The sequence below is a fragment of the Platichthys flesus genome, chromosome 5 (assembly GCF_949316205.1).
Source record: "Platichthys flesus chromosome 5, fPlaFle2.1, whole genome shotgun sequence".
Classification (NCBI taxonomy): domain Eukaryota; kingdom Metazoa; phylum Chordata; class Actinopteri; order Pleuronectiformes; family Pleuronectidae; genus Platichthys; species Platichthys flesus.
The window spans coordinates 2288222-2316035 of NC_084949.1; the positions used below are offsets into that span (position 1 = coordinate 2288222).

General features: G+C 40.8%; 3 protein-coding genes across 4 annotated transcripts; all 3 read right to left on the reverse strand.

Moving 5' to 3' along the window:
• Positions 1–1752: 1752 nt before the first annotated feature.
• tmem187 (transmembrane protein 187) lies at positions 1753–3184 on the reverse strand. Its single transcript, XM_062387809.1, has one exon. It carries the CDS (start codon positions 3100–3102, stop codon positions 2317–2319), a length of 786 nt encoding a protein of 261 aa, XP_062243793.1. The 5' UTR covers positions 3103–3184; the 3' UTR covers positions 1753–2316.
• Positions 3185–4831: 1647 nt separating this feature from the next.
• Positions 4832–9140, reverse strand: saraf (store-operated calcium entry-associated regulatory factor). Its single transcript, XM_062387808.1, has 7 exons — positions 8979–9140; positions 7987–8165; positions 7054–7249; positions 6690–6965; positions 6365–6518; positions 6185–6270; positions 4832–4995 (listed from the first exon to the last, which is right to left on the reverse strand). Exons 1-7 carry the CDS (start codon positions 9043–9045, stop codon positions 4970–4972), a joined length of 984 nt encoding a protein of 327 aa, XP_062243792.1. The 5' UTR covers positions 9046–9140; the 3' UTR covers positions 4832–4969.
• An 809-nt stretch (positions 9141–9949) lies between these two features.
• Positions 9950–27489, reverse strand: galnt7 (UDP-N-acetyl-alpha-D-galactosamine: polypeptide N-acetylgalactosaminyltransferase 7). 2 transcript variants are annotated; one of them, XM_062387730.1, is made up of 15 exons: positions 26945–27489; positions 24562–24673; positions 22898–23216; positions 20417–20583; positions 20204–20334; positions 19564–19643; positions 17978–18160; positions 15945–16062; positions 15732–15854; positions 15288–15403; positions 14211–14313; positions 14021–14119; positions 13752–13880; positions 13512–13542; positions 9950–12548 (listed from the first exon to the last, which is right to left on the reverse strand). In XM_062387730.1, exons 1-15 carry the CDS (start codon positions 27065–27067, stop codon positions 12442–12444), a joined length of 1941 nt encoding a protein of 646 aa, XP_062243714.1. In that variant the 5' UTR covers positions 27068–27489; the 3' UTR covers positions 9950–12441. The 2 variants fall into 2 exon arrangements, with proteins under 2 accessions (XP_062243714.1, XP_062243713.1); XM_062387729.1 differs by lacking the exon at positions 17978–18160 and adding an exon at positions 17552–17734 and having other exon boundaries at positions 26945–27485.
• Between the last annotated feature and the right edge of the window lie 325 nt (positions 27490–27814).

Genomic DNA, 27814 nt, shown 5'->3' on the forward strand with positions numbered 1-27814 from the left:
ATTTTTGTGGCTTCATTTTGTGAATGATCCCATTTTCCACCTGAAATGTTAATTTTACCAGAAGTTATGAAGTCTTCACACCGTTACCCTGTTGAGACCATAGAGCTTTTCTATACCTGTAAGCCTGAAACGTTTTCAACAGGTTCCCCTTTACACCTGCATTAAAATGCACGTAAGGTGATTGGATTGAAAGCAGACATAGATCACTTGGAAGTACAAGTGTAAATGCAGAGTTGTCATCAATCTTCACAAAACAAATATATGGATAGAAATAATAATCATACGTGACTGTTTTAAACCAACGACGTGGCAGCCATGAGCATGTAAACACAGGAGACAGTGCTGTTCTCTGTCTCTATATTATTCAAGACATTTGTGAATATGCTGGACTGCCCCTGGCTTGCTCAGGTGGCTCACCAAACTTGATTCAGCTACATTTATCAGAACACCCACCCTTGCTGCCCATGTAAATATTCAAACCTATTTACCATTCCCCAAAAATCGACAAAGCTAAGTAGTGTCGTGGCAATTTCTACAATCCCACCTTAGCAAAGAGGAAACGAGACACAATTCTCTTACAGTATTGTCACACTTTAATGCTGAGAGCATGATGCATACCACAAATTTGAGTTTGTCATATGCACCAAGACAGAAGACAGTGGTTTGTATTTATACATTTGGCTAACCCCACCCATTCGGGAGGGGGTTGTTAAACAGTTAATGACATGCAGGAGAAAACAGCACTAAACATCTTCAAGCTCCTCCTAGGGAAAACAAACTTATCGATCATCCTCTTTTCCGTGTTTAAGAAATAGGTGACCGATATCCTGTCCCCTACTCTGTCTCAGACCCCTGGAGTGTAACATCCGTTTTCAAGATCCCTTTTACAACCACCCCAAATCCCCCGTGAGGTGACCCTGTGGGTGAGGAAGTAATATATTATCACTTAGTAGCAACACTAGATTACTGTGACTGGAGTAAACAGGCCAACACTCATTCAGTTCAACAGGAAACAGCATGATCAAGGTTACATTGTTTTGAAGATTCAATCATGATTATATTATGGTCACATGTTACATTTCCCTTACAGTAGTAAGTGCCATGGACCATCAATCAATCAATCAAATTTTATTTGTTTAGCCCATATTCACCAGTGTCCTGACTCGCTCTTGACTGACTCCCTGGTGATCACTATCTCCATACTCAAGTAGACGTGCAAGTAATTGAAAGTAGAAGTTCAATTCCAAGTATTATGTCAAATAAGTATACAAATATGCATAAACAAGTTCCTTCCTGCCCCTCTCCTCCAGCGATGACTCCACAACTCCAATTAAACTGAGAGATGGTAATTAATGAATTAATTGGTGTAAGTATTTTTCTGACAAAGATGTACAAAAAGCTGAACTCTTTCATACTGGTTAAACCCATACATTTTTTTTTTTTAAACAATTACTGAGAAATCCTCTCAGAGATTATAGTTTCCACACAGATCTTGGTCAGTTCGTCCTGCAGGCCTATTTCAGTGGACCTTTAAAAGGGGTCTCCCCAATGAGTAAAAAGTGTCTGCTTGAGGACTTTTCTTTTCCTTTCAATTATTCTATCCAAATATGTATCACTTTTTTAGAGTAGAGAGTTTACATAACAATAATAACAATACAGGAACAGGGAAGATTAAATACAATTTAATCATTAACAGCAATAACAAAACTAACAATAATCAACTATTATAAAAATAAATTGTTCACAATATGATTTGATTGACATTTTTAATAAAGTATGGATTTACAATATTAACAAGTGCAAGGATTTGAGTGTCTTGAATCCAGGGCTCATAGGTTCTCGACTGCAGTTATTATTGGTTTTAAGACAAAACGCGTTGTAGTAAGTTGTCTTAGAGGAGACTCACACCTTCACATCCACATCCAACAATATACCACTGTGCATTATGGAGGTGGATGTTAAACAACCTGTCAATCCATTGTTCCAATTACTGGTTTATAACTGATCTATGAAAAATAGGTAATTGATTGACAGAGCGACAGATGGAGAGATGTTGATCCTAATTGAACAATAGATAGATAGATAAATAAATAGATAGATAGATAGATAGATAGATAGATAGATAGATAGATAGATAGATAGATAGATAGATAGATAGATAGATAGAGATGGAATAGAATAGATAGAATAGATTGATGATGGGTATCCATCCATCATCAATGGATGGATAGCCATTGATTGAGCATCATCAATGCTCATAGTAACGGTTGCTGGGGGGCCGGACAGTGAGGTGAAGTGGTTCTAGTGTCGGTGGTGTCAGCGGCGCCGCGCTGCGCTCCTCTCCTGCGCCCTGTGCGTCAGTGTGCTCAGGAAACAGAAGCTGAAGTGGAACTGCAGCACGTCGCACACTTTGGACCAGAAGTGTCCGGTGAAGCGCTGGAACAGTCGGTACCGGGCGAGCCAGTGGTCCAGTACCTTCAGAAGCACGAAGCCCGCGCACGACAGTACCGCCAGCTGCAGGTACGCGCGAGTACGGTTATTCCCGTGAGTCTGCTGCACGCGCACTCCCCGGAACACGGCTACGGCCACGTGACAGCACAGCGCGACATCGAAGCCGCGCTCGTGCACAAGCGACAGGCCGTAGCTGAGGAGCGAGCACGCTTCCACTGTGGCCGCGTTAGAAGCGCGCCACTTGGCCGGGCCGCGCTCGATGAAGCTGATCCACACCGGTACCCACGCGAAGATCGGGAGCGTGAACCACTGGTCGAGCACGGCGGGGGCGCGCCGCAGCGTCGCCAAGCGCGTCCACTGCACAGGCGCGTATAGGATGGCCATGAGGGCGAACACTTGTCTCAGGTAGCAGCTCTGTCCCCCCTCCCCTGCTCTGTTCCTCAGCCAGTACACACCCATGAATATGTAAAGCACGTTCACCGCACAGTTACAGGGCATCGCCAGGAAGAGCGGTAGATACTCCACCCGTCTCTCAGCGTAGTGGTCGTAGGACAAGTCCACCGCCGCTCCGTCAAACAAGCTGGTGTTGGCATTGGCAAACATCACACAGAAGAGGAAGGGCAGCGACACGTGGAGCAGAGCCGACATCATGGCTGGTGTCAGAGAACAGATCCACACTCCAGCTGATTGACCACAACTCTCAACAAGTGGGAGCTTTTGTTGTGATTCCGGGTTCAAAGTCACATGGTAGAATATGGAGGGTTTAGATTGGCTTCCTTCTTTCTCGCCCCGCCCACCTTCCTGACTTCTTCATTTATTTTACCGCTGTATCCATTCAGTATCCTTTTAGACTCAATTGAAGGATTATATATTGAGGAAATATTTTGATTGTGTGAAATTGACTTTGAAAATGTTTTTACACATTTTAAAGATGAGAATTATGACATTGACGTCATCATAAACTTAATGAGAACGGGGACCACATTGTAAATCACACATCCATAAATGCAGAATGGCAAACAATGCCCCTAATTACACAGGATTTATATGTGAATTTAAAGAATGTGCCTCTATAACTCCAGAACGTATTGACACTTGAAATGCAACAAAACTAAATTTATTGTCCAAATGTACAGAACATTTTTTAATGGGCAATAAGAACCCCCCTCTTTATTTTCTGCATAACTAGTTGACATGTATGCATACACCGTTTTCTACTGTTACTCTGACTGTAATGTCACCTTAGCTGGTTGGTGAGCACATTTCTGATCAACATGAAAAGTGAAACACATATCCCAGATATGTTTTTATTATCGAGCTTCACAATGCTTCTGGACTTTGTAGATCAACCCAGCCAAGAAACAGTAATGCGCTACTTACAATTTTGCATTCTTTGTCTAATTAGAAATAAAAATCTATTTGAAGATTACTAAATTTGCATTTGTTTTTTTTTGGAATTTTTATTTTTATCTCAAGAATCTCATTATTTGACACTAGTTAAGATTAATGGATGGAGACAGAAATTGGAACATTTTAAGTTTAAAAAATAAGCACCAGGCTGAGATAAGAGGTAGGAGAGGTAAGAGGAAATCATCTTAGTCCAAAATTAATGTTAAATTGAGCGCAGTTAAACCAAGGAGAAAAGAGAAGACAGGGAAAGATCTTAATTTTTAGTTTTCGTGACTAAAAAAGACTAGATCTGAGTATTTACATGAGATTACAATAAATGTATGTGTTGTTTACATGTATACTCTTGCTGTGTATGGCAAGTTTATTTTGAGGTGAGAATAAACCTATCAATTGTAAAATGATATCAGTATAACAAAAACTAAATTGACATTTGACATTGCTCAGTGGATGAGGTGGAAGGAGGCATAACATAAGACCCTGGTGGAACAAGTGGCAGCTCTCGACCAACCACTCTCTGTTTAAGGTTCAGTCTGTAGAATTTAGTGACAACTAGTGGTGAACTTATATAATGGAGCTGAATACCCGTCACCTTCCCCCCTAAAAAACATGAAGGAGAATCTGGTGTAGCCTTCAGTTGTCATAAAAACTCCAAAGGTGTTTAGTTTGTCCAATTTGGACAACTGTAGAAAACATGTCGGTACAGAGGACCACCCTGATGTAAATATAAAGTAGTTAAATATAAATGGCTCATTATAGGGTAAAAAATTCATACAATTTAGATGATACCTAACAGTGAAAACATCAGTAGGATAATCTTTAATCCAATTTCTGCCGATAAATCCCTTTCACCTAAATAGTACACACTGGACCTTTAAATTGGAGTTGGATTAATAATTAATGATGATAACAAGTGTTAAAGGCCAACGAACCTACAGTGAGTTTGAACTGTTAAAATAAAATAATAACAGGATCCAAGCAATTATTTATTACTAAAATATCACATCATTTCCTCAACACAAGTTTCCAAAATAAGATATATAAACTAAATCACTTAAATCACAGAGAGATCTGCCATTCACTGTAGAGAATCGGTTCACTTCCACAGCTTCTATCTTCTCTTGGTTCCTCCGAAGCCTGACAAAGAATCAAAGATGTTAGTCAGTCAGGTTGATTTACAGCAACTATGTAGATGCTATAGAACAGCTGAGACAATGAGGAAATATATGGAGGCCTTGTCCCATAATTGCAATCTCTAATGTTTTTCCTACCAACCCCCTGGTAAAACCTCCAGGGAATATCGGGGTGAGCCCATGTGAGAATATAGCAGTATATTGTGTGGAAAATTCACAGCGAGCATTTCGATTACGTTTCTAACACATGATAGACACAAAACTTTAAAAAGTTCAGGATCAGTATGAAAAAGAGGAGCCATTACGGGGCCTCCTACTTTTTTGTTTGTGACAACTATGTTTTTCCAGCCTATTGTGGGTCTTCAAAAGATTAAAAATATAAATCGTACAAATACTTTGCTTTCTGCTGGGCCTTTAACAAACAAGCCTTTACTTAAGTGCTGTGTTTTGCAAAAAAGTATCTTAAAAGCAGATAAAATACAACCATGACTGATCTGGAGTTCATGGCACCTGAAGGACCCTCAGACTGAGAAACTAGATTCTGGTCTGATGAGACACAGATTAAACTCAATTCTAAGTGTCATGTTTAAAGGAAATCAGACAAGACGTTTAGAATATGTTGTTCTTCTGGAAGTTTTTTCTTCTCCACAAACAATCTCTGGAACTCAGCCACTTGACTGACAGCGATTAATGGCTTCTTAGGCACCTCTGTAACAACGGCCCTTCTTACAGATTGCTTAGTTTGTCAGTTCGAAGAAAAATCCAGGTTGTTCCAAACCTCTTCCTTTAAGAAATATGGAGAAAACTGTGGCTCCTAGAGGAACTTTCAATGTAGCTGAATTGTTCTGTAGCCATCTCCAGATGTGAACCTCGACACAATCCTGTGACTGAGCTCTTCAGACAGATTCTTCCATCTCGCGTCATGGTTTTTGATATGATGTACATTGTCAGCTGTGAGGACTTATACAGACAGGTTGTGTTTGTATTTCAGAATCACTTCCAATCAAAAGATTTAACCAGAGTTGGAGACGATGTAAAAACATCTCAGAGATCATCAAGATAAAGGGGAGGAGCCTGAGCTGAACCTCAAGTGTTACAGCAAAGGGTTTGACTTCTTCTGTTCGTGTGGTATTTCAGTTTTTCCTTTTTACTACATTTGCATTTTTGGTGTGTTACTTGACATGCAAACAGACCTGAAGCAGTGCGTGTCCCAGAGGAAGCCGAGTGTGTGGAAGGATGTCTGCTGTCAGTGTAACTGGAGTAGTTGCTCGGCTGATTTCTGTAAAACAAACATAAACACAAAAAAATAAGGCTGTGAGTGAAGTGGAAGAGAAAATATCTTCTCTCAGCTCTCTCTCCATCTCATTACCAACCTCTGACGACCAAAGAGATATCCCAGGACCCCTCCTGTCCCCATTCCAGTCCAGAAACCTCCACCTGTGCCGGTAGCAGCTCGGCCACCTGGGAACTGCTGTCTCTGAGTGTAGTCACTATGAAAACCGTATCCTGGGTTGGCCCCAGTATTGCCTGAACAGAAAGGACAGATTCTAGATTTCAGCAAAGTAGCTCTAATCTCATTTCAAACTGGACATGAATTCAGCTGTTTGTACAAAACAAAATAACATGTCAATCATTTCCTCCCCAAACTAACTATCAAACTAATGCTCTGTTCACATTACATCCCTCTGCGTGCAGTACCTGTGAAGTCAGGCTTAAATCCTGGGGGTGGTGGTCCTGCAGTGGAGCCATACTGATTGTCTCTGGGGTAACCAGTCGGCCCTCCTTCCTGCCCCCCCTGTGCTGTGTTCCCACTGAGGAACAACTTGTAGACGCCGTAAGCTAAGAGCAGAAGCACAACAACCACCAGCAAGCCTCCGGAGTCCTCGCTGTGTGAGCTCTGATGGCTGTGCTGCTGAGGCTGCTGCTTGTGTCCTGAGAAGCCACTGAAGAAACTGGAGGCAAAGCCCCCGAGACCTGACACAAAAAAATAGAAATAAGAAAGACTAATTATTTCTGTGCGTGAAAATGAGACTCTGTCAATCTAAAATCTCCATCTTCACACCTCCAGCATTGAATCCACTGTTAGAGCCCCGGCTGCCTTGAGTCTTCCTTCTGCCCTCCTCAGTAAGCTCCAGTGAGTACTCCAGCCCACAGGAGCCCTTCAGTATGTAGTCATCAGCAGGGTGGTTGTAGCCCTCACAGCTCACCTCGATGCGACCAAACCGGTATGCGTGTTCCATATCAGTCTTACACTCCCACTGTGGAAGGCAGCAGGGGTTAAAATCACATCTGTTCTCTCCGGTCACACTGGTGCGCCTGATGTTTATTTGCTGCATCCACTTGAAGTAAATTTTGTTCAGCGCCCAGGCTTTAATATGCAGCCCTGCTGATTAAAACCCAAGTGTTTAACAGTAACATTTAACATAAACATTAAAGAGTGGTCACCAGGATTTTTTACAGCATCAAATAATCTTTGGATAACAGAGACCCTGCGTCTAAGTAAGCTCAAACATATCTGTGTAATGTCTCCGCTGACAGTTGCTACTTATAGATTGATGCATACACCAACATCAGTACACGGAGGTCTATAGAATTGCCTGGGTTAGAACTTGAGCTCTGGTTGGGCAGCATTGAAGGTAATGCTAATGGGAAGCAAAGCCCAGGTTTGTTTGGTGATGGATGGGAGATCTTCTGCATTAGCTTTACGTACCTACAACTTTGGTGAAATGTCACCAAAGATTGACAAACTGGAAAGCTTCATGACCAATAATATAACCAGTGGTACTACGGCCAAAATCATTCATTGATAATCAGAAAATCGAAAGTCCCCTATTATAATACTTGATTAAAGAGAAAGACCCCAGGTTGTGATTTTTCTTCCTCTTCTGTGATACTTCTATGAAGATGTTTGGGTTTTAGACAGTTGGTTCGATAAGATTAGCCACCATCAACAGCTGCAGCCCTGCTCAGAGCAAATGTTACACTCTGTCCTCACCTGGACATCCACTCCATCCCAGCCTTTGTTCTGACACTGGACCACCTCCGGGACGAAGGCCTGGCATCCTGCTGAGCCGCCGACACACTGGAGCTGAGGGATGGGCTTGGAGCGCTGTGCTCTAGTGTAGCGATCCTTGTACAGAGTCAACACCTGAACGTCCCGCAGCAGCACGCTTCCTGCAGTGAGGAGAAAACATGCAAAGTAATAACACTTACATGGATTCTGGTAAAGACTTAATGCAGCCCTTTTGTACTGGTCCATTTTTTCATTTTGGACTCTTCTGCTTCAATGACATTCTTTATTTCAGACAAATGGGGTTTTACTTTGTCTTTTGTATCTTTTGATTTCATATCATTATAAAGGCTGTTTGTTCAAGTAGTTTTATCATTATTTTTGTTACATACTGTACATTATCTAAAACATTGTAGTGTACAGTCTTATGTAATTAGTTTTTTTACAGAGGGGCTTGTTTATGTATCATTCACAGCCTCTTTATGGCTGCTGACGCTGTTTTCCTACTTATGGAGAAATAAATATAGATATAAAAACTCTCCCAGAATAAAAACCTTTAGCTACGATATATATATATATGTTTTTAAATAACTACATAGTTTGACTGGTTTAATCCGATGTTCAGGTTACGAAAGAGGAAATGTATTTATGTAAACGTTATTTACATAAATAGCACTGTAGTGTTACGAGACAACCCTTGCAGCCCGGAAGTTCTTACTAACGCCCGAGAACTGATCAGTGAGCATTTGCAGATAACGTATTAAGCATTAATAAAGTAGACGGTTAATAACCGATGATTAAACCTTTACATCCTTAACATACAGCCGGTCAGTTAACAAAATTGAATTAAACGACACTAGACACGGAACTGTTTGCTGATTCAGATGTGAGGTCTGTAGTGTAGACGTATCCATTGGTAACTTTTCCTAAACATGGCAGCTGCTGTACCACTGAAGCAGAGGAGACGAGGAACGTACCGTCATTCCAGCTTTGAACGAGTCCCAGGATCATCAGATGTAAGAAAGCCGCAGTGAGGCGCTCCATCTCCCCGCTGTGAGGCTTTACTTCTCCTCGAACACTGAGACACTTCTCTGTCTGCCTTAATACGTCACAACAACTCAGTTCAACTTCCGCGTTCTCATGTTTTTACTGTAGTAAACCAAGCACGATGGTCACGTCAACCAATCACAGAGCGGATGATGTAAACGTAGGAAATCCAATGGCAGAGCGGCCCCCCGCAGTACCGAAACCATTCTGTCCGTTTTATGTATTTTTTCTGTCCAACTCAGTTAGAGAAATATTCAGCATTTAATTAATAATTAAAAAAACAATCAGATTGTATTTGGAGGACAAAGTCAAAATTCGAATAACAGACACTGTCTCAACTAACAATAAATCCAAGCCGGAAGAAGAAGTAGGCAAATACGCATTGAAATACCTTTGTAGAAATCCCAACTATAGATCCTCTGTTGTGGCAGTTGCGGGCTGAAAGGTGTTTCTGACATACAACATTATACAAATTATAGAAACTGCCCAAAAGGGTTGCACTAGTTCAGCAGTAATTCATCGAAAATTTTTGCGTTCATAAGACACATTTTATATTTAATCTAAAGTTCACTGCTGTCCATTCTGTTTCTTTTAACAGTCAAAATCAGTTTATCTAAATCACTTAACAGTGGAGGTTGAGAAATTCTACATATATATAACAATTTGAACTGTGTAAGAATCCTACAAAGAACAGGGCCAAGGAATAATAATAAAAAAACCAAAACAAAACAAGATTACGAGCACTACTTTATAATACAAGGGTTTAGCTACCTAATAAAGTTTTGGAATTTTAGTTATAGTTTTACATCTTCCTGGGTCCAACATAACCCAACTCAAGCACGATCTAAAAAGGGGCACTTGTTTCCCTGAAACTACAACAACAAAAAACAGAAGGCAGTGGTTGTAGTACAAATCAGCGCTTTTATTTCCTCCATCACCCACTGTTTAGCCCATATTATTAAATCTCTGCTATAAATTAGATATTTACAAGATCATTCAAGGCCCTTCACAAAATGCATCATGATCGTCTTTAGAAAGAAATCTATATACATTGTACAAAACATTGCATACATGATCATCCGTACCCCAAACCCTCTTCCCTTTCAAAAGCAAAACAAACAAAGAAAGCAGTCACATTTTTTCATTTTGCTCTATCCCACCCATAAGTTGTGCATTTCTCGATTACTTCATTCGCCAAACAATCACCTCTGCTTTTACCATTTTTTTTATGTTTTTTTCATTTTTAGACAGGCAGTTATCAAGTCACAGTCAATGGGTCAGCTACTGAATAACTCATGACTGTCAGTAAGGCAGGAAGGTCCTGAGTCCTCAGTCAGTCCGATCACTGCGCTCTCTTCTAAACCATCTAAGTGTCCGTAAAGTCATTTAAGCCAATAGAAATCAACAAAAGTAAATGACAACCAATCAAGTTTTACTCTACAAATACAGTGTATGAGTTTCTTTGACTCAGGGTGCATCAGAAATCATTTTCTCTGAGGAATGGAGCACTGCTGGTTCAGACATGGCACAAGAAGAAGGGAGCTTCAGGTGAAGCTGTATGTAGGTGGACATTAGCATCACTTTGTTTTCAACTTAGGAATTTTACTTTTGTCGTGGTCAGTGTTGATACCATGTGCTAAATCATTATGCTTATTCGTTAACTAAACTCAGCCTGTCAGATTTCTGTATAGCTTCAAGCTAGAAGTCGTTCTTTGACAAGGGCAGCCAAGAATGTCTCTCGTACATTGGGGAGTACACAGGTGTGTAAGAGACCCTGGTCACATCTGCATGACCATCCAAGTGGCTTGATCACAAGTGGACAGCTCTAAGATCAGATTTGAACACACTCAAGATGAATTGACAACAAATTTGAGATCCGCTCACTCGGACCACGTTCAGAGATGCTCTGAGACATGTGTGGCCACATTCTTTTATCAGTGTGAATGTGGCCTGGATGACATTGAAGGACCACCTACTTAGTTGACGTATTCTGCACCAGTGGATACTCATTCTCTAACAGATACCAGTCGTAATTGTAATCATGTAAAACTGTCTTTGTCCATGACTGGTAAAAAAACACCCTTAGAGATTACATTGCAACTGTATCAAATATCGTGGATGACTTGATTTGTCTGGAACACACCAGAGGAATAGACTCAGGCTGCACTGTTTTGATTTATTATTTTCTTAATGTCGACAAGACATTGGTATTTCATTGCTGCTAACGACACATTATGTTTTTGTGAACACAAATGATGTACATGCTTATTTGCGGGGAAGTGAGATCCAATCACAAGTGATCACATGTAAAGACACATTCTAATGGTGGGGGTCAGAGCGGTTCACTTGTGATCAGATTATTGGACACGCATGTTGATGCCAGATATGAATGGCGCCTACAGCTACAGGAGCTGTTCAGTATAGGCGGGAAGTTTGATTCCATGTGTGTTAAGTAAGAACTTCCTCCCCAACTGCTCTCTGCTGATGTAGTTCCACTACAAGAAGCACCTGACTAAACAGACCTGTTGGTCATTTCACATGTTGATTGTTCATATAAAAAAAAAAACCAGCAGCTTATGTTATTAAAACATCCACATGTCATCAACACATTCAAAATTCAAATGATAAACTTTCCAAACTATAGACCTGGCTGCTGGTTCCAATTCACTCACCCAAATCATCTTTGATATTTCCAATAAATACTTTTGGAGCCTAAAGCTCACCTGAACCTGACCTGCAGACAGCAGCTTGTGTTATGTACAAACACCTGTTAAAAACACACTGATGATGTTACCATCTTTGGTAAGTGAGCTAATTAGTTTAGTTGATTGAAAAAGTCTAATTAAAGCATGACTGTTGAATAGTTGGAAGTAATGTGAGTCACTTCATATAATTAATGTAGTGGTTTAGAAAAGACCTGAGAGCCCAAGAGAACAGACAGAGATGGGGCCACCATGTTTCTAGTTCAGTGTTGGTCTTTCTGAGGACCAGGAGCTTTAGCCTCCACATTAACCACTTCATCTGACACCAGGAGTGTCTGTGTGTGTGTGTCTGTGTAAGAGTTTAATACAAGGACTAAAGTAAGATGGAGGCAGGACTTGGCTGGTGCCAGTGGTTTCGGGCTGAAGCAGTTAATTGTGGATACTCAGTATCTCTAACTCTGACCACTTTGACTCCATCATGGTGTCAGTATGCTGACAATGACTGGCTCATAAAAGGAATCCTCTTTTCTTCAGAAGGACAGTAAACTGTAAACAGTAGACTGTAAACATATAATATGAACGTTTTTCTTGACATGGGTTAATTTGTGTGTGTGTGGGGGGGGGGGGGTCCTCATACAGGCCTCTCCAAGCTCCCAATAGTCCCCTGTGTGTAGGTTAGGTTGTGTAGTCCTCATACGGCCACTATATTGTTAATTTCCCATTTCTGAGTGGTTTTATTGTTGTCACACTCCGATATGAACACTTTGTGGAGCAAGTCGGAGCGGTCGAGACACCTCCCTGTTAGGAAAATACAGATGAATATTACTAGGAGACCACAGCAACAAGAGGTATATTTGATTCATGTGGGTTCCTGTATCCAGTGGGGGGGGGGGGGGGTCTATTAAGGTGACCTCAGATAGGAACATTTAATGTGTGGAGCTCCGATGCTTGTTTAAGTTTTACCCAACAGTTACTTGTCAAATACGGCATTTATAACTACTGAAGTTTGAAGCAGTTACACCTGGGTTAAAATGCATTTTGTGTGATCAAACCCGATCACATGACATCAAAGGTGAAAACGCATACACAACGCAATGTGTCCCATAAAATGAAAAATACATGTTCAGAGGATTAATCCTGTGTCCCTGCATTGACTGTTTATTGATCTTTTTCTAAAATCATTTACATAGGCTGTCACCAAAATTACTCACTACTATATAGTGAGTTCGTAAATTTCTGATGTATCCCACAATGCATTTTGAAAAGTAGCCTACTACCATTGGTCAGCACCTAAGTAATAATTACCATCATGGATTGCTCTCGCATTGAATAACAAACAGCCGACAGACTGAATGAGAAAGTATACTGAAATTGTGCCATGCATTTTTTTCTACAGGAGGGGGTGTAGTCTCACCATTAAGAGTGAGTCAAAAAGTGAATTGGTCCCAGAGAATTGTGTGTGTCTGTTTACACTATATATATATATATAGTGTGGTTACCCAAAGACGACAAGCAGGAGACATATTTGGTAGTTGTGGCACAAAAATATGTGTAATGTGAGCAAAGCAGTACATCACAATCGGCATCGCTTACAAATAGCTGATCACACGTTAGGTTTTTTCTCTTCCAACAGTGCAATCTTAAGGGCAATAGTACTATAGCATTAACAGCTTAAACCTCCTTCCACAGTCAAAATGTTGAATATGAACAACACATGAAAACATTTTCTTTGTAAAAATTATAATTAGTTTAGATATTTACCTGTTGGTACATGAGTGAACCGATGGAGGTCCTGGAAAGTTAAGGAGAGAAACAATGCTCTTATTAATTTTCCACAGCGAATCATTGTGCTCTCATCTTTTGAATGCGTGCATGTCTGTCACAGGCTACCTCCAAAGTCAAGTTTCAGACCAAATAACTGGCAATTGTGGACTACTTGTCCAATTTATGACAATTTATGACTAATAAATGTCCTCAAAAGTGAGCAGTGTGTGGTTTCACCTTGAAGAGCTTCCACTCAGTGTGCTGGTTATTTTCACAGTGTGTGATAATGACAGCAGAATTATCTTCTCCTCTGGTCAGGCACTGGTCGTATTGCATCAGCTGGTTGGCTTCATTGATGCGGAACAACTACACAAGACACACACACAAAAAATAATCACTGACTTCAGTTTAAAATACTAAATGGCATGATGTAATTAAAAAACTGCATGTCGAAAAACTTGACCAAAAGTTGACAAAGCAACACACTACATTAATTGTTTGATTACCTGGTTACCCCCCATTCTGTGGCACGGTCCTATTTCCACATGTCCTCCATTAGTGTGTCCCATACTGTCAATACAGTAGCTTGTCTCGAAACCACGTATCTATACACACACACACACATGATTAAACAATCCATCTAATTTAAAAACCATGACAGAGACAGTAACTATACGTGTGTCAGCGTATACTTACCTCCCCCCATTCTACATTTTTAGGAGGTAGAGGGTAGTGCAATGGAATGTCGTACGCTATTTCCTCCATGAACCATTTGAAGCTCTTGCATCGATGTTCCTCCCTAAAACAAAGGTTCAGCCACACACAACAATTTATTTCACAACAACTTCTAAAAGTAAAGGAAGGAGGTTTGATCCCAGTCTCAAAGTGTCCCTTGGTGAGATACTGAACAACAATTACCCCTGACCGCTTTGCCAAAGTTTAAGATTTAGATACATTTATTTATCCAAAACACATGCACAGACATGCAAAGGCACACTCATGCATGCTTTTAACCCATCTGGTGGAGGACACACAGAGCAGTGAGCAGCCATGTACGGCGCATGGGGAGCAGATGTTGGGGGAGTAAGGTGCCTTGCTCAGGGGCACTAGACAGGGTAGGGAGAATCCTCTTGGACTTTTGGACAGATCAATCCAGGTTTGTCTTTTTGTTGTTTCTCCGTGGAGTCGAACCAGAGACCTTTTCTGCCCATAGTCCAAGTTTCTGCCACTAGTCCACCGCCTCTCACCTCAAAGTGTGAGTGATGTGGGGTAGAAAAGGTCTCATCAAGTCTTATTTATGTCTCAACATTACAAGTCAAATTCATAGAGTGCCAATATTCACAGCTCCTTTTCTATCCGACATTATTCTCACAATGCTGGCACAGCTGTCAGGGACAGTTTGGGGTTCAATGTCTGGCCCAAGGACACTTTGGCACGCAGACTGGGTTAACCAGGGATCGAACCACATACCCTCTGCTTCTGAGCAACAGCCACTCATCGCTTTAATGCTCTGTTCAACTGATTTAGACATTGCATACACAAATTCAGCTCCTCTGGGTAATGTCAGGAAAAGTTCAGAGTTGCAGTGCAATTGTGAAAGCAGCTAACTGTACATGATGTACAGGGACCTTTAAGTGGTTAAGTGGGAGTAAAGTGAGACATTTAGAGATGAAGAAGTGTGTGATCAAGTAGGATAAAATAATGTGGACAATTAAGTAAGATTATCAATTCGAAATACAGAAAAAGTATATCTGGTAGTAATATATGTTATACCTGAAGCGTTTAAGCTCACTGATGTCTCCGTAGGCCAGTGTGAGAGTTTCAGGACGACTGGCGTAGAAGTAGTCCTTATAATCATCCCACCATACCTCCACCACACGAACATAGTTCTGTACACACACACACAAACACACAGATGTCCTTTTATAATTTACAGTAAGTATTGGGAGGATCAGACAACATGCAACAACATCTGATTAGATCCAGTACGCACTAGTTCTAAAACTGCACACTCCTCAGCAGATGAATAAACGAGACACTGATGGTTTCGGGCATTTTTTATTGATAGGGCGGTAAGTGTGAAATTGAGAGTTAGAGAGAGTGAGCGTGAGAGACCATGCTTAAACACAGCTATAAATATGTGATAAAAAGAAAAAGCAACAGAATATAAAAAAAAAAAAATTGTTTAACTCTTAAATCTAAACAAAGCAATTCTACCTTCAGAGTGGGTGAGGATCCAACGTGTGCAGGCGGAGGGTTGCCTTCCCATCCCTGAAGTCTGTAGATATGTCCGACACGAGAACACGGTACAAAGAGCAGCTGGCCGCCACACTGCCAGATCTACAGAAATATTCATAAACATAGAACATTCCTCTGAAGACTTGAAATGATCTGTGTGTAGAAATTCTGTGGTTGAACTGGGCTAGTTACCTTGTATGATATTTCAAAATTCTCTCCTCCCCATATCTGCAGTCCTGGATCATATAGACCCAGCTCAAAGAAGAAATCTCTCTCTATAGCAAAGAGACCCCCTGCCATAGCTGGAGACCTATGTGTATATAGAGAGACACACACATCCACAGACAGACATATTCATTTACATGCATCAGCGTGTTCACTTACAAGGCTACTTGGTTTACCAGGTTCTGTATTAAATGATCACAGCATCTTCTTTATTTGGCTTGGTCTGAAAATCTATTATTTTCTGTCAAACATTACTTAAAGGAGTGTCAGTGTATTATTAAAAAGAATAAGTAAGAAGGAAAATAAGAAAACACAGAAAAAAAAAACAGAGCAGGCGGACAGAGATCCATGCAAAATAAGAAATTAGTGGAAAGCAGTTAAGGGGAAAAAAGACAGCAAAAGATGATTGATGAAAAAGTGATTTGGGAAAGATGGGGTTGATAGTGCCAGAGTTCGAACCCAATTCACACCAGAAGTTCCCCTTTAGACCTGTTCTAACATGATCTCATAATTTCCACAGCTTTTAGATTAGAATACATTTTTTACTCAAGTCATAGCCCTTTAAAGTCCCTGTAATTCCAGTGGGCTTTAACCTAAATGTAAGTTGGACCCCCCAAAAAGAGGAAGGTGTTGAGGAAGTTTAGGCCATCCACACAAACTCTCTTCTCTCTCCAAACAGAACCCAAGGTAAGGTTATAGATAATGGGCCAAGCAACACTTAATTGTAGTGTCTACTTTTAGGGACTTTCATCTCTAACTCAGATGCACCAGACAGAGAGGCACCTACTTTAACTCTCACTAACTCGATAACTCTTTTCCGTTTTTTATCAGTGGCAAGATGTAAGGACACAATGTGATCTAGGAAAGCATGCTTTAGGCTTAACTATCCAATAGGATATGGATATAACTATCCAATAGGATATGGATATGGACATGGATTTGCTGCTAGAATGGGGGACGCAAGTAGAGGAAGATATATGCAGATGCCGCGGGAGACATCTTCAGACTTGGGGGTGACAATTGTTCATGTTACTCTGTTAGTGTTGTTAGTGTTATCCTGCATAAGACATCAGCTCCTGCCTGAGTTCTCCTTTCACCAGCTTCTAGAAAATGTCCATAACAGAAGGGATTTGCTAAATTGCACTTAATTACACCAAAGCCATCATAGAATCAGACTAAGAGATGATGTATGAGAATAAATCACATTAAATTAAGAGACACGGCCCAAAACACATCATAGGGAAATACGAATTAATATCCAGTAGTAGAGACATTAGAAGACAAACAGCCAATGAACAGAAGAGATGTAAGGTAAAGCCCATATGGGGGGGAGATAGGTTAGTTGGATAGTTGTCCTAAATTTAATATAGTAATTGTTGTATTAAACATCAGCTATTGGTACATGTACGCCCTGGTCATTGTTTTTTTGTTTCTGAGATTAATCTAGGCAGTTGTGCTGACATGAGTTGGTGTAGGATGAGCTTTTTTCACAAGTTAGTGATGCAGTAGAGGTTTGAAAGTCATTGTTGCTAGCCCTTTTCCTCACATTAGTCAGGAGGCATTGTTTTCTGTACCTATATGGCTCAGTCAAAGTTTTTCTGAGTGGTTTTTCTCTGTCGCCCAGAGGAACTCGCTTCCAGAGCATGCTCCAATCCCAGGCTCCTCTAGCAAAGCCATCCTTGTCCCCGCCACCCTGGGCCTCGATGGTGAACTTCTGCCCATGGATGGAGTCGACCAGAGGCACAGTGCACACCGTTCTGACGGGATGGGGATGGGGCCATTCATACAAGATACATGGGGGGAAGTGTACAAGAAGGGAAAGAAAACAAGCAAATACAGACAGCAGTGCCAGCAAAACACAAAGACATGGGGAGGGGTGTCAAGAGACGAAGAAAGGGTGAGACAGAGCAGAGGAGAGGACGGTAGGGATGGAGGGATGGGAGATGGAGACATAAACAGAACAGGGATGACTGTTAGAATGCTGGCTCAAGATTGTGTACCGGTAGGGTTGGGTGGTATGCTTTCGATTGTCCCTCTCTCTTTGGCTAAGTGGGACTCTCTTCCAGAGCAGGCTCCAATCCCATGCTCCTCTAGCCAGGCCGTCCTCATCTCCCCCCTGCTGAGGCTCGATACTGTACTCATTCCCATCTATATAGTCTATCAGGGGCACTGTACATACTGTCCTACGCACACGCACACAAACACACACACACACACGCACGCACGCACGTCAAAAAGCAGAGGCCAAATTTCCCCCATTGCATGTAGTGTGTATGGGACCGAAAAAGGAATCTTAATGTGTACCTCAGACATGATGACTCCACTCCGAGTAGCTCACATATAGGGAATGTGCATCTCTTATATTAGGATGCTTTAAGATGCATATACAATATACAGCCTGTATAAAGTGTACAGGGAGCCAGTATTGGATGATACAGTACTCAATGCTGTGGTGTTGGTAATATTAAAAACGACCCTTCTTATGCACACCAATGAGCCAGAACATTAGTTTTTCTTAAATTCCTCTTGAGAGCAGGCAATATATCAGATAATTACACTTTAAGGCAGTTATTTTAAGTATCTTCACTTATAGTCCATAGAGAGCAGCTGTGGCTCTCATGAGATCAAGGCGCTGTAATTATCTTGGCTACATGATGCATGCCGCCAGAGCAGGTTGGGATCAAGTCGGACAGAAATCCAACAGGCGCCAATGTGCAGCAATTATCATACATCAATTCCGTGCAGTCATAGCTTATCTTGAATGATTGCATGATGAAAATCAGAGATGATATGGGCTGTATGGACTGTAAATACTACATTTGTTGGTTTCTCTCCCAGCTTGCCGGTGATTTGCAAGGAATTCTGGGTAGCCCGGTTTAAAACAAAGGGGAAGGTTTAAGTGGTAGGGCCAAGGGGTGAAATGGGATTGTTGTGAGATTGTCTGTGGCAGATCCACCTAGCAACTTTCAGCCCTAAAAGGATCGGCTGCTGATGTTTTGAGCCAGATACCACAGGTCACCATCAGAGGTCTTGCAGAGTCCATGCCTTGTTGGGGCGGACGTGTTCTGGCAGCACGCAAAGGACCAAAACCTATGAGATGGGGTGGCCATAATGTTCTGGCTCATCAGTGATGCATGAAAACTAAAATCATGTGATTTACTGTCTTTAACACATAACTGGCTGATACATGAGAGGTTTCAGAGCTAATAAGCTATAAAAGTGTCACTGCATCTGGACAGACAGTAAAACCTGTAAGAAACATAGTGATGATTGTGTCTTCGATTAAGCTTTACAATGAATAAAGGTAAATTATAGATATACATATATACAACTGGAGACCATGACTGATGAAGTGCCTGCCTGCATTGTACCAATTGCAGGTTATATTTTTTCATACTCCAACAAAGTAAGTATCAAATGTATAAATGAGGAGATGTGCTGAAAAGGAAAATAATACTGTAATAATCTGACTGCAATTAAGTAATAAACTAGTCTGTAAACAATGTCTGCTGGATGATGACCATTCTTTTTATGGGCAGCTATGATAACGTGTGTGTACATGTGCATGTGTGAGCATGTGTTCTACCTGTCTTTTGAAATGGGAGCAACCAGTGGAGCATACCAGTTGATTCCCACCTCACAATGAGCATCCAGGTAGATCAGGACCTAGAAAACAAACACACATTAAGGCCCAATCCAATTTCACCCCTTGCGACATGACTTTTGTGAAAATAGGGGATTAGCATGCAAAAAGAAGATCGCTAGCCTGCTCAATCTTTTTTTTCTTCAAGTTTGTTGTGAAAAAAGTATAAATTTAAAATGATATTAATCTTAGATATCACAATCATTATTGTAATGTTTAAATCCTTATTAATGGTGAACATATTACATTTGTGGGTCTCTCACCCAGCTTGCCGGGGATTCGCAAGACATTCTGGGTATACCGAGGTTTGAAGTAAGGGTCGGAAAAAATCTCCCCTATAAACCCCTTCACCTTGGCTACAACCTACCCCTACATGTGAACAAGGGGTAGGGCCAAGGAGTGAATGGGATTGAGCCTTACACTTGCATGCCTCTGATGTTGAACACCTTTAAGCTGAGGGACCAAACTTACAAACCGTATGTAGACTTTTGTATAATAAGAATTATTTATAAACAATTATAAATATTTACACACAATAGGTCAACAACAGGAGCTGTAGTAGAGCAGTAAGAGCAGATGATACCTGTCCTTTATTGGCCTTCTCTGCTCCTATACTCCTGGCCTGGATCAGTCCTTCTCTCTTCTCATTTCTGAAGAGTTTGACAAGACCATTCCATTGCTTGAGGTACTCCTCCAAACGCTCCTTCAGATGGACTACATGCAAGCACAAACAGCTTATTTTTGTGCAATTGTTTAGCAAATTTTTCTACTCATTCATTTGAGGAAAGCAACCCACCTTTGTTGCTGAAGTCATCTATCATGACTATCTCTGCCAGGTATCTCCTGGGAGTCCTCTTGATGACACTGTGGATGGTTCTCATCAGTGTAGACCAGCCTTCATTATGGAAGACGATCACCACACTAGAGGTTAGCAGTCTGTCATCATAATGCCAGTATTTACACCTGGGGAGGAGGGACAGATCAGTTAGATAATTTCAGAAATGTTACAGGTTCCTATTAGGAATGCTGCTGCTTCATATCAATCCAATATTCCTTCAGTTCAGTAGTCTAGTCTTTTTTGCAATGGCTAAGTCTTCATATCTCTTCAAGGTATAGTTTGAAGAGATATGTTTTTAGTTTGCGGAAGATGTGTTGACTTTCTGTTTTCCTAATGTTATTTGGGAGCTCAGGGTATTAAAGCCAAGGAGATTATGCTTTGCACTGCTGTTTTTTCAGTCTGAGAAAACTGCTTATTTTATTGAAACTTAGAAGGGTTTGGGCCAGGGAAAAATCTATTTCTTGATTTTTCTAAAATTAGAAAAGATCTGTATGTGTATAAATTAGAAGTTCTCAACCTATATTTTCAAGTTACTTTTGTGAGCTTTTGATATATTTAAGTCATATATTATTCTAATCTTTACTTTGTTCATTTTAACATTATCAGAGAATCAACATGGCTCCTTCTTTAATGTGAGAAGGTTGCTGAAAATATTTGTGTGAGTTTGGTGTTTGTTCTGACATTTGTATGTTCTTACAAGTCTGTGGTCACACAGGTGCGTGTTGCTTCAAGCATGCATGCTGTGTTGCATGAATTTAAGAATAAGATATTTGCCACATTGCTTGGTGTAATTGCCTGGACTAATGGTATAATTGGCTGCATTTGCAAAGAAGCTAAGAATGTTATTGTGAAATTAAGTTATAGTTGTTAAAATTCTCACTCTCTTTCTCCTCTGTTTTGTTTAATGAACAAAGAAAAAAGGCTGCTGATTACATCATATACATGACATTGTTTACTCCAGTGATTCCCAAGATTCCCAAAAATCACAGCCACCTAAGTCTTATTGATCCCACCATAGTGAGATAATGAACCCAAACCATTTTGTGCTGTAACTTCACTCAGCCCGCCGGCGGGCCTGCCCTTTCTCTCTTTCCCATAAACAACATTGACAATCGATCTGTCATAGTTCTGGCAAGTTTGAACCGTCTCTCTTCTTTCTCAAGCTTTATTTAGGGCTGAATGAGTTGGGTTTTAGAGTTGCAGCTAATGGAGAAGATATTATTGCAAACATCAGGAGGCTGCACATAGTGATCTTTGTTCAATTTTTTGGTGACAGTCAGAGATGTAAAGGTCTTCAAAGGTCCAAAGCCGTGGACCCAATGTGAAATGGACTTGGAAATAGAATGGAAAACCTACCTATATACAACATGTGTGAATTAATTTCCAAAAAATGAAACCCAACTCAAATAGACCCAAAGATATTTAGACATGATCCAAATTGAGATCAATACAAAAAGGGGTAACAGAAAGAAAGCACCAACACTATCAGCAGCAGTGATAGGGGAGTGTCCTTTTCCTACTGAAAAGTCTAATGAACTGTTTTTTTTTAGAGCTCAGAAGGATTTCATAAGATGAAACAGAACAATGGCAGTCTCTCACACGCACTTGAACTCAAGTGCGCATGGGCAAAGATAGACAAACACACACACAATGTTGTAAGGTGCAAATGGACACACCCTTAAAACACACATCTGATCTTGTACAATGATAATGAATATTTATATAACTGCAAGCACTGTATATTACAGTCCAGACTCATGTTTCATTTACTTGTGGATTCTTAGCATTCAATTGTTTTAAACAAACACTGCTGTTTGTCTGTGGACAAATCTAAAGTAACACCAATCTAATGAACATCACTGGTCTTGAAGACCTGGGTTTTCTGGTGGTTTCCTGTCTTAGCTGGGTGTGAGTGCAGTTTCTTTCTTTATTGCTGGGTCTTAAATTAATAAAACATGCAGGGAAAAAAAACAACATTGGTTTGTTTGAAAACTGAGCGATCATCTTGTGAAAGAGCTACTGAAGAAACTTAGTGGGACACGGAGGTGAAGTGAGGCCAATAATGTTGTATTTATGATGTGTTATTGTGAAGAACCGGCTCATCCATCCCTACCTGTAAGTGTTGTCGTTCAGCAGGGTGTGTAAGTAACTCCTTACTGCCTTCTCCCTTTATTTACTTGAGAGACAAGTTGATTTTATATCGAGCCCAACTCACTTTGCTTTACTCAAACTTAACAAGGAGACAGTCCACAGGAATTTTTATTTATTCTTACGTTATTAGACTTTTGAAACTTGGCCTGTACTTCAGTTGTTTTATCCGGGGAGGGATTATTCACCTGCCAAGTGTGATGGTCAATTATCAAAGACATGCCTACTGTAGGGCTATCAGTTAAAACAAACAGTACAATGTGTAAAGAAGGTATGAATAGAAACACTCACTCTTCATGGCGTATATCACTGATGGTTCTGTCCAGTGAGATCATGTCACTAGCCACCATGTTGAAGCCAAACTCTTTGATGGAAGCTTGGACAGAGTCTTTATACTCTGGACCCAGAACTAATGGCTTAGCTCCCTCACCAGGACCATCGGACACCCCTTGAGGCTCTGGTTCCTTTGGCTCCAAGTTTCCCAGAACACCTTTCTGTAGGACAGGGTCGGTGTAGGCATGTGAATGGGGCTTGAATGTCACATACTGCTGCTGGATCACCTGCTTCTGGTTGGGCTGTTGGTCAGCATTTGGTGGTTGATTAGCTCCTCCTAGATACAAAAACCAGTACTCGGTTGATGACACAATATCACAACAAGAAATATGGTGTATAAAAATTGCTAATTGTCCACAGTGAGATGTACTGTTTATATCAGGGGTGTGGAACTTCCAAGCAACAGAACCTGAAAATACCAACAACAAAAAATCATGAAAATGTTTTCTTCTGTAAAAGAAAATAACATAAGATAGACTAAGATGTCCTTGAGGGTGGTCCCCTCAGGCTGTTGTTTGTTAGAACAAGAATGAAGGAAACACAAACATAGCTGACATGTCAGCACAACAACCATTTGGTGGACAACAATAGATGCAGATTGTCGCACATTTTTTTCTGAAGTAAAAGTGAACCCAGTGTTCCACGTTTGCCGGGATGCGCTTCCACTGGTTTAAAAGAAGTGGCCAATTACTGCATCCTTACAGCAGGAAATCCAACAAGCAGTTTTCTTAACCGAACATTCTGACAGAGATAATGTTACACAGGCATGGTTTGAGCTGAGTGAGCAGATGGCTAAGAAGTTGAATCCTCATTCAGAATGAGAATTAATATAAAGGAACAAGAATAATTGTTTCAAAGTCAGTTTGGGTTAAAAAAGCAGATCTGAGATGAACGACATACTGAAAAAACACCTAATGTTAATGATAACTCCTGACATTGATTTCATATGGAAATATATATTACCATGTAAATAACATAGTAAACAAGCCAGGTTATCCATCCAATCTAAGGCATGATGACTGCACTGACAACATATTTAACGGTTAGCTGTAAATTCATCACTTCATTGTAGAGGGCAGAAGATGACATCTCAGAGCCTGACCACAGCTGCATGTTTTACTCATGCTGGATGCATAGCTATCTGTACCTGTCGCAGACATCCCCACTGAGTGGACAGGATGACCTGTGGTAGTGGAGAACAGCATGAAAGCAAAGACCGAGCGAGAACCTCAGTCAATGATTCAAATCATCCTTTCGGGGGGCAGCACAAAAATGTATACACATAAAAGTAGGTCATTTTAAATTGTTGAAAAAGATTGACATTTAGGTCATTTCTACAGGATACAGTGTTCGTTCTAGGCCCATGTGCATTTTATCTGCTCCTTCTGAACACACTCAGTGGGGTTTAGGTCACATGATTCTGCTCCAGACAACAATGGTTAAACCTGTATTAAGTCTTAAACCGCAGCAAAGATAAACACACATGGAAGTTAAACAGCCTACCTATCTAGCAATCCCTCCAGGCTGGTAAATATGTACCAGAGCCAATTTCATGGCAGTTGCGCAAGTCTTTTTCTATAGAATGTTTGGGATGTTATGAGAGGTTTACAAAGGAAACTCACCATGTTTGACTCTGATGGCATTGAGGTCCACTTCCACCCCCTCCACATGAGGCCAGGGCACCACAGGTTTAAAAGGATCTGCTGGCTCTCCTTTATGCAGCAAACTGTCATCCTGCATTCAGGGATGTGACAGATGCCAGTATGTATTACATATATGCATGTTTACATTACATCAGATATTAACAGTGGTTGAGCATGTTGGAACAAAGCAATGAATGGCAAATAAATTTGTCTTAAACCCCGGTAAGTGTGCTAATAGTGGGAAAATAAATATAATGTTTAATAATTTGCATTTAAATTATTTAATAACAGGGTTACTTTTCCTAAATGTTATGCTTGAATGTGTTCAGTCAGAATATCAATAAAACAAGTAATGTCAGTAACTGGTGGTCAATAGATATAGAGATGGACAAGATTTCAAAGAAGACTGATTCCATAATTTAAAGAGGGATCATTAACGAATTCAATGACTGTCTGAATAAGTGAGTAGAGTTATATATTAAGGCTGTCTCCTTAACATTGTTAAGTGAGAGTTAATACAGGAGGATACATTCATGATTCAAGGATAAATAATGTATCACCTGATCACAACATTTAGAGTGGCTGCAAATATTTAAGTGAAAGACTGAAAATAGTTTACAATGATTCCATTTAGCAGATGATTTGGAGTTCATTGTAATATTCCTAAAAGTAGGGCATATTAGGGACCATGACAACCGTTTACATATCTATCTGCATAATCGGCATTTCTCAGATGATCAAATAATCAAGTAACGTATCTGATAATTAGTTGTTAACTAATGTAATTGTTATAGCAGCCCTAATTTCACTGTTCTCAAAAAAGTTTCTCTCATTTAAGTTTTAAAGAATAATTATTCTTCATCATCATCACTTGGAAGCAGCATACTTAGAAGCCCTGTCTACTAATTCACAAACATATGTCTGTCTGTTTGTCTGCGGCACGCAATAAATTGTGAACTGTTCATCTTATCAACCTTACATTTGGCATGAGCATTGTTTGTGACCAAGGGAGGTGCAGTGTTGAATTTGGGATACAAGCTACATTCAATAATATAAAGAATTTAATAAACACTAGCTGTCAGTGGGGGTGAGGCCATGCATGTTCAGTCTGTGGAGTTTAACATGTATTCATCCACTACAGCAGCAGTCTGAAACTACATCAAACCACAGGTCAAATTCAGCTTCAGATTATTCTGATACATTAATTATTATTATTACTACTACTATTATTATTTCACTATATCTGAAGTACTTCAAAGTAAAAGCATAAAATTTGTAATGCTTAGGGTTAGGGTTAGGGTTAATTAATGTTTCTGTAATGCTTTATTAAACTGAATAACAAAGCATGTAGATACAAAGTTGAGGACGTGGTTGTGAAGAGCGTATGAACGAAATAGACAGCATGACTATAACATCTTCATTGCAGGTAAACCAGGTAAAAGCAACACAAAGTTTTCTAACTTCACTGTGCAAAGCCTGTTTATAAAAAGCTCTGTAGACAACATCCAGCACCCAAACAATACAAAGTGGCGGTATATTGTAAATCTGTTTGAGGAGGACTCACTAATGACATGGAATAATTCTGAAGAAGGCTCTAGAAAGTATCAAAGAAGCATAATTCTTAAAATGATATCACTCATGTGTTGTTCACAATATTGACAGAGGCAATAAATCAGATCATTAAGAGCATTTAATGTGTCTATTAATTCCCAAAATATCTGTCTTGAGCTACAGTCTATGGTCTTGCGCTTGCATCAGTCTATGCTGCTTCTGCCTCTATGATGGGGATGCAAATTTAAGCAATCTTAATCTATCTTAATCTCTTTGGATCTGGGACAGATAGTCAGAAAAAGCATCACATATTTAGTAAAAGTAAAGACATCCCCTTGGCCCTTGGCAAATTATGTTACTATTTCAACTATTTCCTGCCAACTCTGAACTAACGACTCAGTTCCGCCTCAGGAACCAAAGACACGGACATGGTGACATATGCGGACATGCATCCTGGAGTGAAGCCCTTACTTTTGATCTGCAACCCCTTATCGGAACTAGTACTAATGTGACTGCTGGTCCAAGCGCGTCTATTCATGACAAAAATCAAAGCAGCCAGGGGCCAATCTCCATGACAACCAGCGTCGTACGGCTAGCTGAATGAAAGCGGGATCTCGTGCGTGTAATCTTATGAGTGATGACACCTTCCACCAAGAATCAGTCTCCGTCCACACGCTGCTTTCACACAGCTAATGTGATAATGTATTTTTAACACGTTGTGCTTGAGTTATGCTAACAGTGGTAGCACTTGACGCTATGCGCACTTTCCTCTGTTGGACACTTAAAGAGACCTGGTTTGCTGTTGACTCACCCGTTTTCCAAATGGGCTATCATCGCTGGGTTTGGGCGATAGAGACGACCAGAGCACCACCAGACCGAGAAAGGTCCCAATGAAGAGCAAACTCCGTAAAACGAATCCCACTTTCAGCCTCATGTTGGAAGGTCTTCCCGCGGAGACAAGCTGTGGATAGCTAAGCTATGTTAGCCGCTACTGCTTCGAGCTAGGGCTAACCGGCTGGTACGGTAGCTAGCCAGGTAAAGGCAGCTAACCAGTGAGAGGCTGCTGGTGTTGGCACTTGCTCGCTGACAGATAGAGGGTGCGGCTTCACCCTGATGTGTCGTATTCCTGCCCGCCGGGGGGAGCACTCCTTAGTCCCCGCGTTGGAAGGGGTGCTCCTGCCCCGCTAACCTTCCTGCTGACACGGCTCCGGTGGAGCTGCCCCTGCTCTGACGCTCCGCTTTGCCCAGCCCGCACACACACTCCTGAGGCCGTGTTGAATAGCTCTGCTCTGGTCGCTGTGCCTCCACACTATCACATGCTCAGTATATTACTTCCCATTTCAAGTTTAAACACCCGACTTGTGTCCCTGTGCTTCTGACAGCCTATCGAGGATATGAGAACAGGTTTACTGGGTGCAGAGAGACGTGGTCTGTCTGGTTCCTCAGCTCACACCCGGTAGCTGGCCTAACCTACACTTATTTGGGCTGTGGCTCATTGTTGTAATGGAACATTTGACATTCAGAAGGAATGCATGTGTGACACGTTTCCAATGATCCAGGGATCCAACAGAATAAAGCGTCAAAACCATAGTGAAAACCATAGAATGTACATAAAGCACGTGCAGAATTGTATCATAGGTGTGTAAAGGAAGTGACCTGACACAACCTTTTACTCCAGGCG

What these genes read in the sequence shown, in the direction of transcription:
- tmem187 (XM_062387809.1), bottom strand. Translation starts at nt 3,102, where the DNA reads ATGATGTCGGCTCTGCTCCACGTGTCGCTGCCCTTCCTCTTCTGTGTG.
- saraf (XM_062387808.1), bottom strand. Translation starts at nt 9,045, where the DNA reads ATGGAGCGCCTCACTGCGGCTTTCTTACATCTGATGATCCTGGGACTC. An exon ending in CGTTCAAAGCTGGAATGACG is followed by an intron (nt 8,166 to 8,978) that starts GTACGTTCCTCG and finishes TCCTCACTGCAG; the next exon opens with GAAGCGTGCTGCTGCGGGAC. An exon ending in TGGGACACGCACTGCTTCAG is followed by an intron (nt 4,996 to 6,184) that starts GTCTGTTTGCAT and finishes ATTCTTTGTCAG; the next exon opens with GCTTCGGAGGAACCAAGAGA.
- galnt7 (XM_062387730.1), bottom strand. Translation starts at nt 27,067, where the DNA reads ATGAGGCTGAAAGTGGGATTCGTTTTACGGAGTTTGCTCTTCATTGGG. An exon ending in AGAAGGCCAATAAAGGACAG is followed by an intron (nt 19,644 to 20,203) that starts GTATCATCTGCT and finishes TTTGTTTTCTAG; the next exon opens with GTCCTGATCTACCTGGATGC. An exon ending in AGTGAGCTTAAACGCTTCAG is followed by an intron (nt 14,314 to 15,287) that starts GTATAACATATA and finishes CCTTTGTTTTAG; the next exon opens with GGAGGAACATCGATGCAAGA.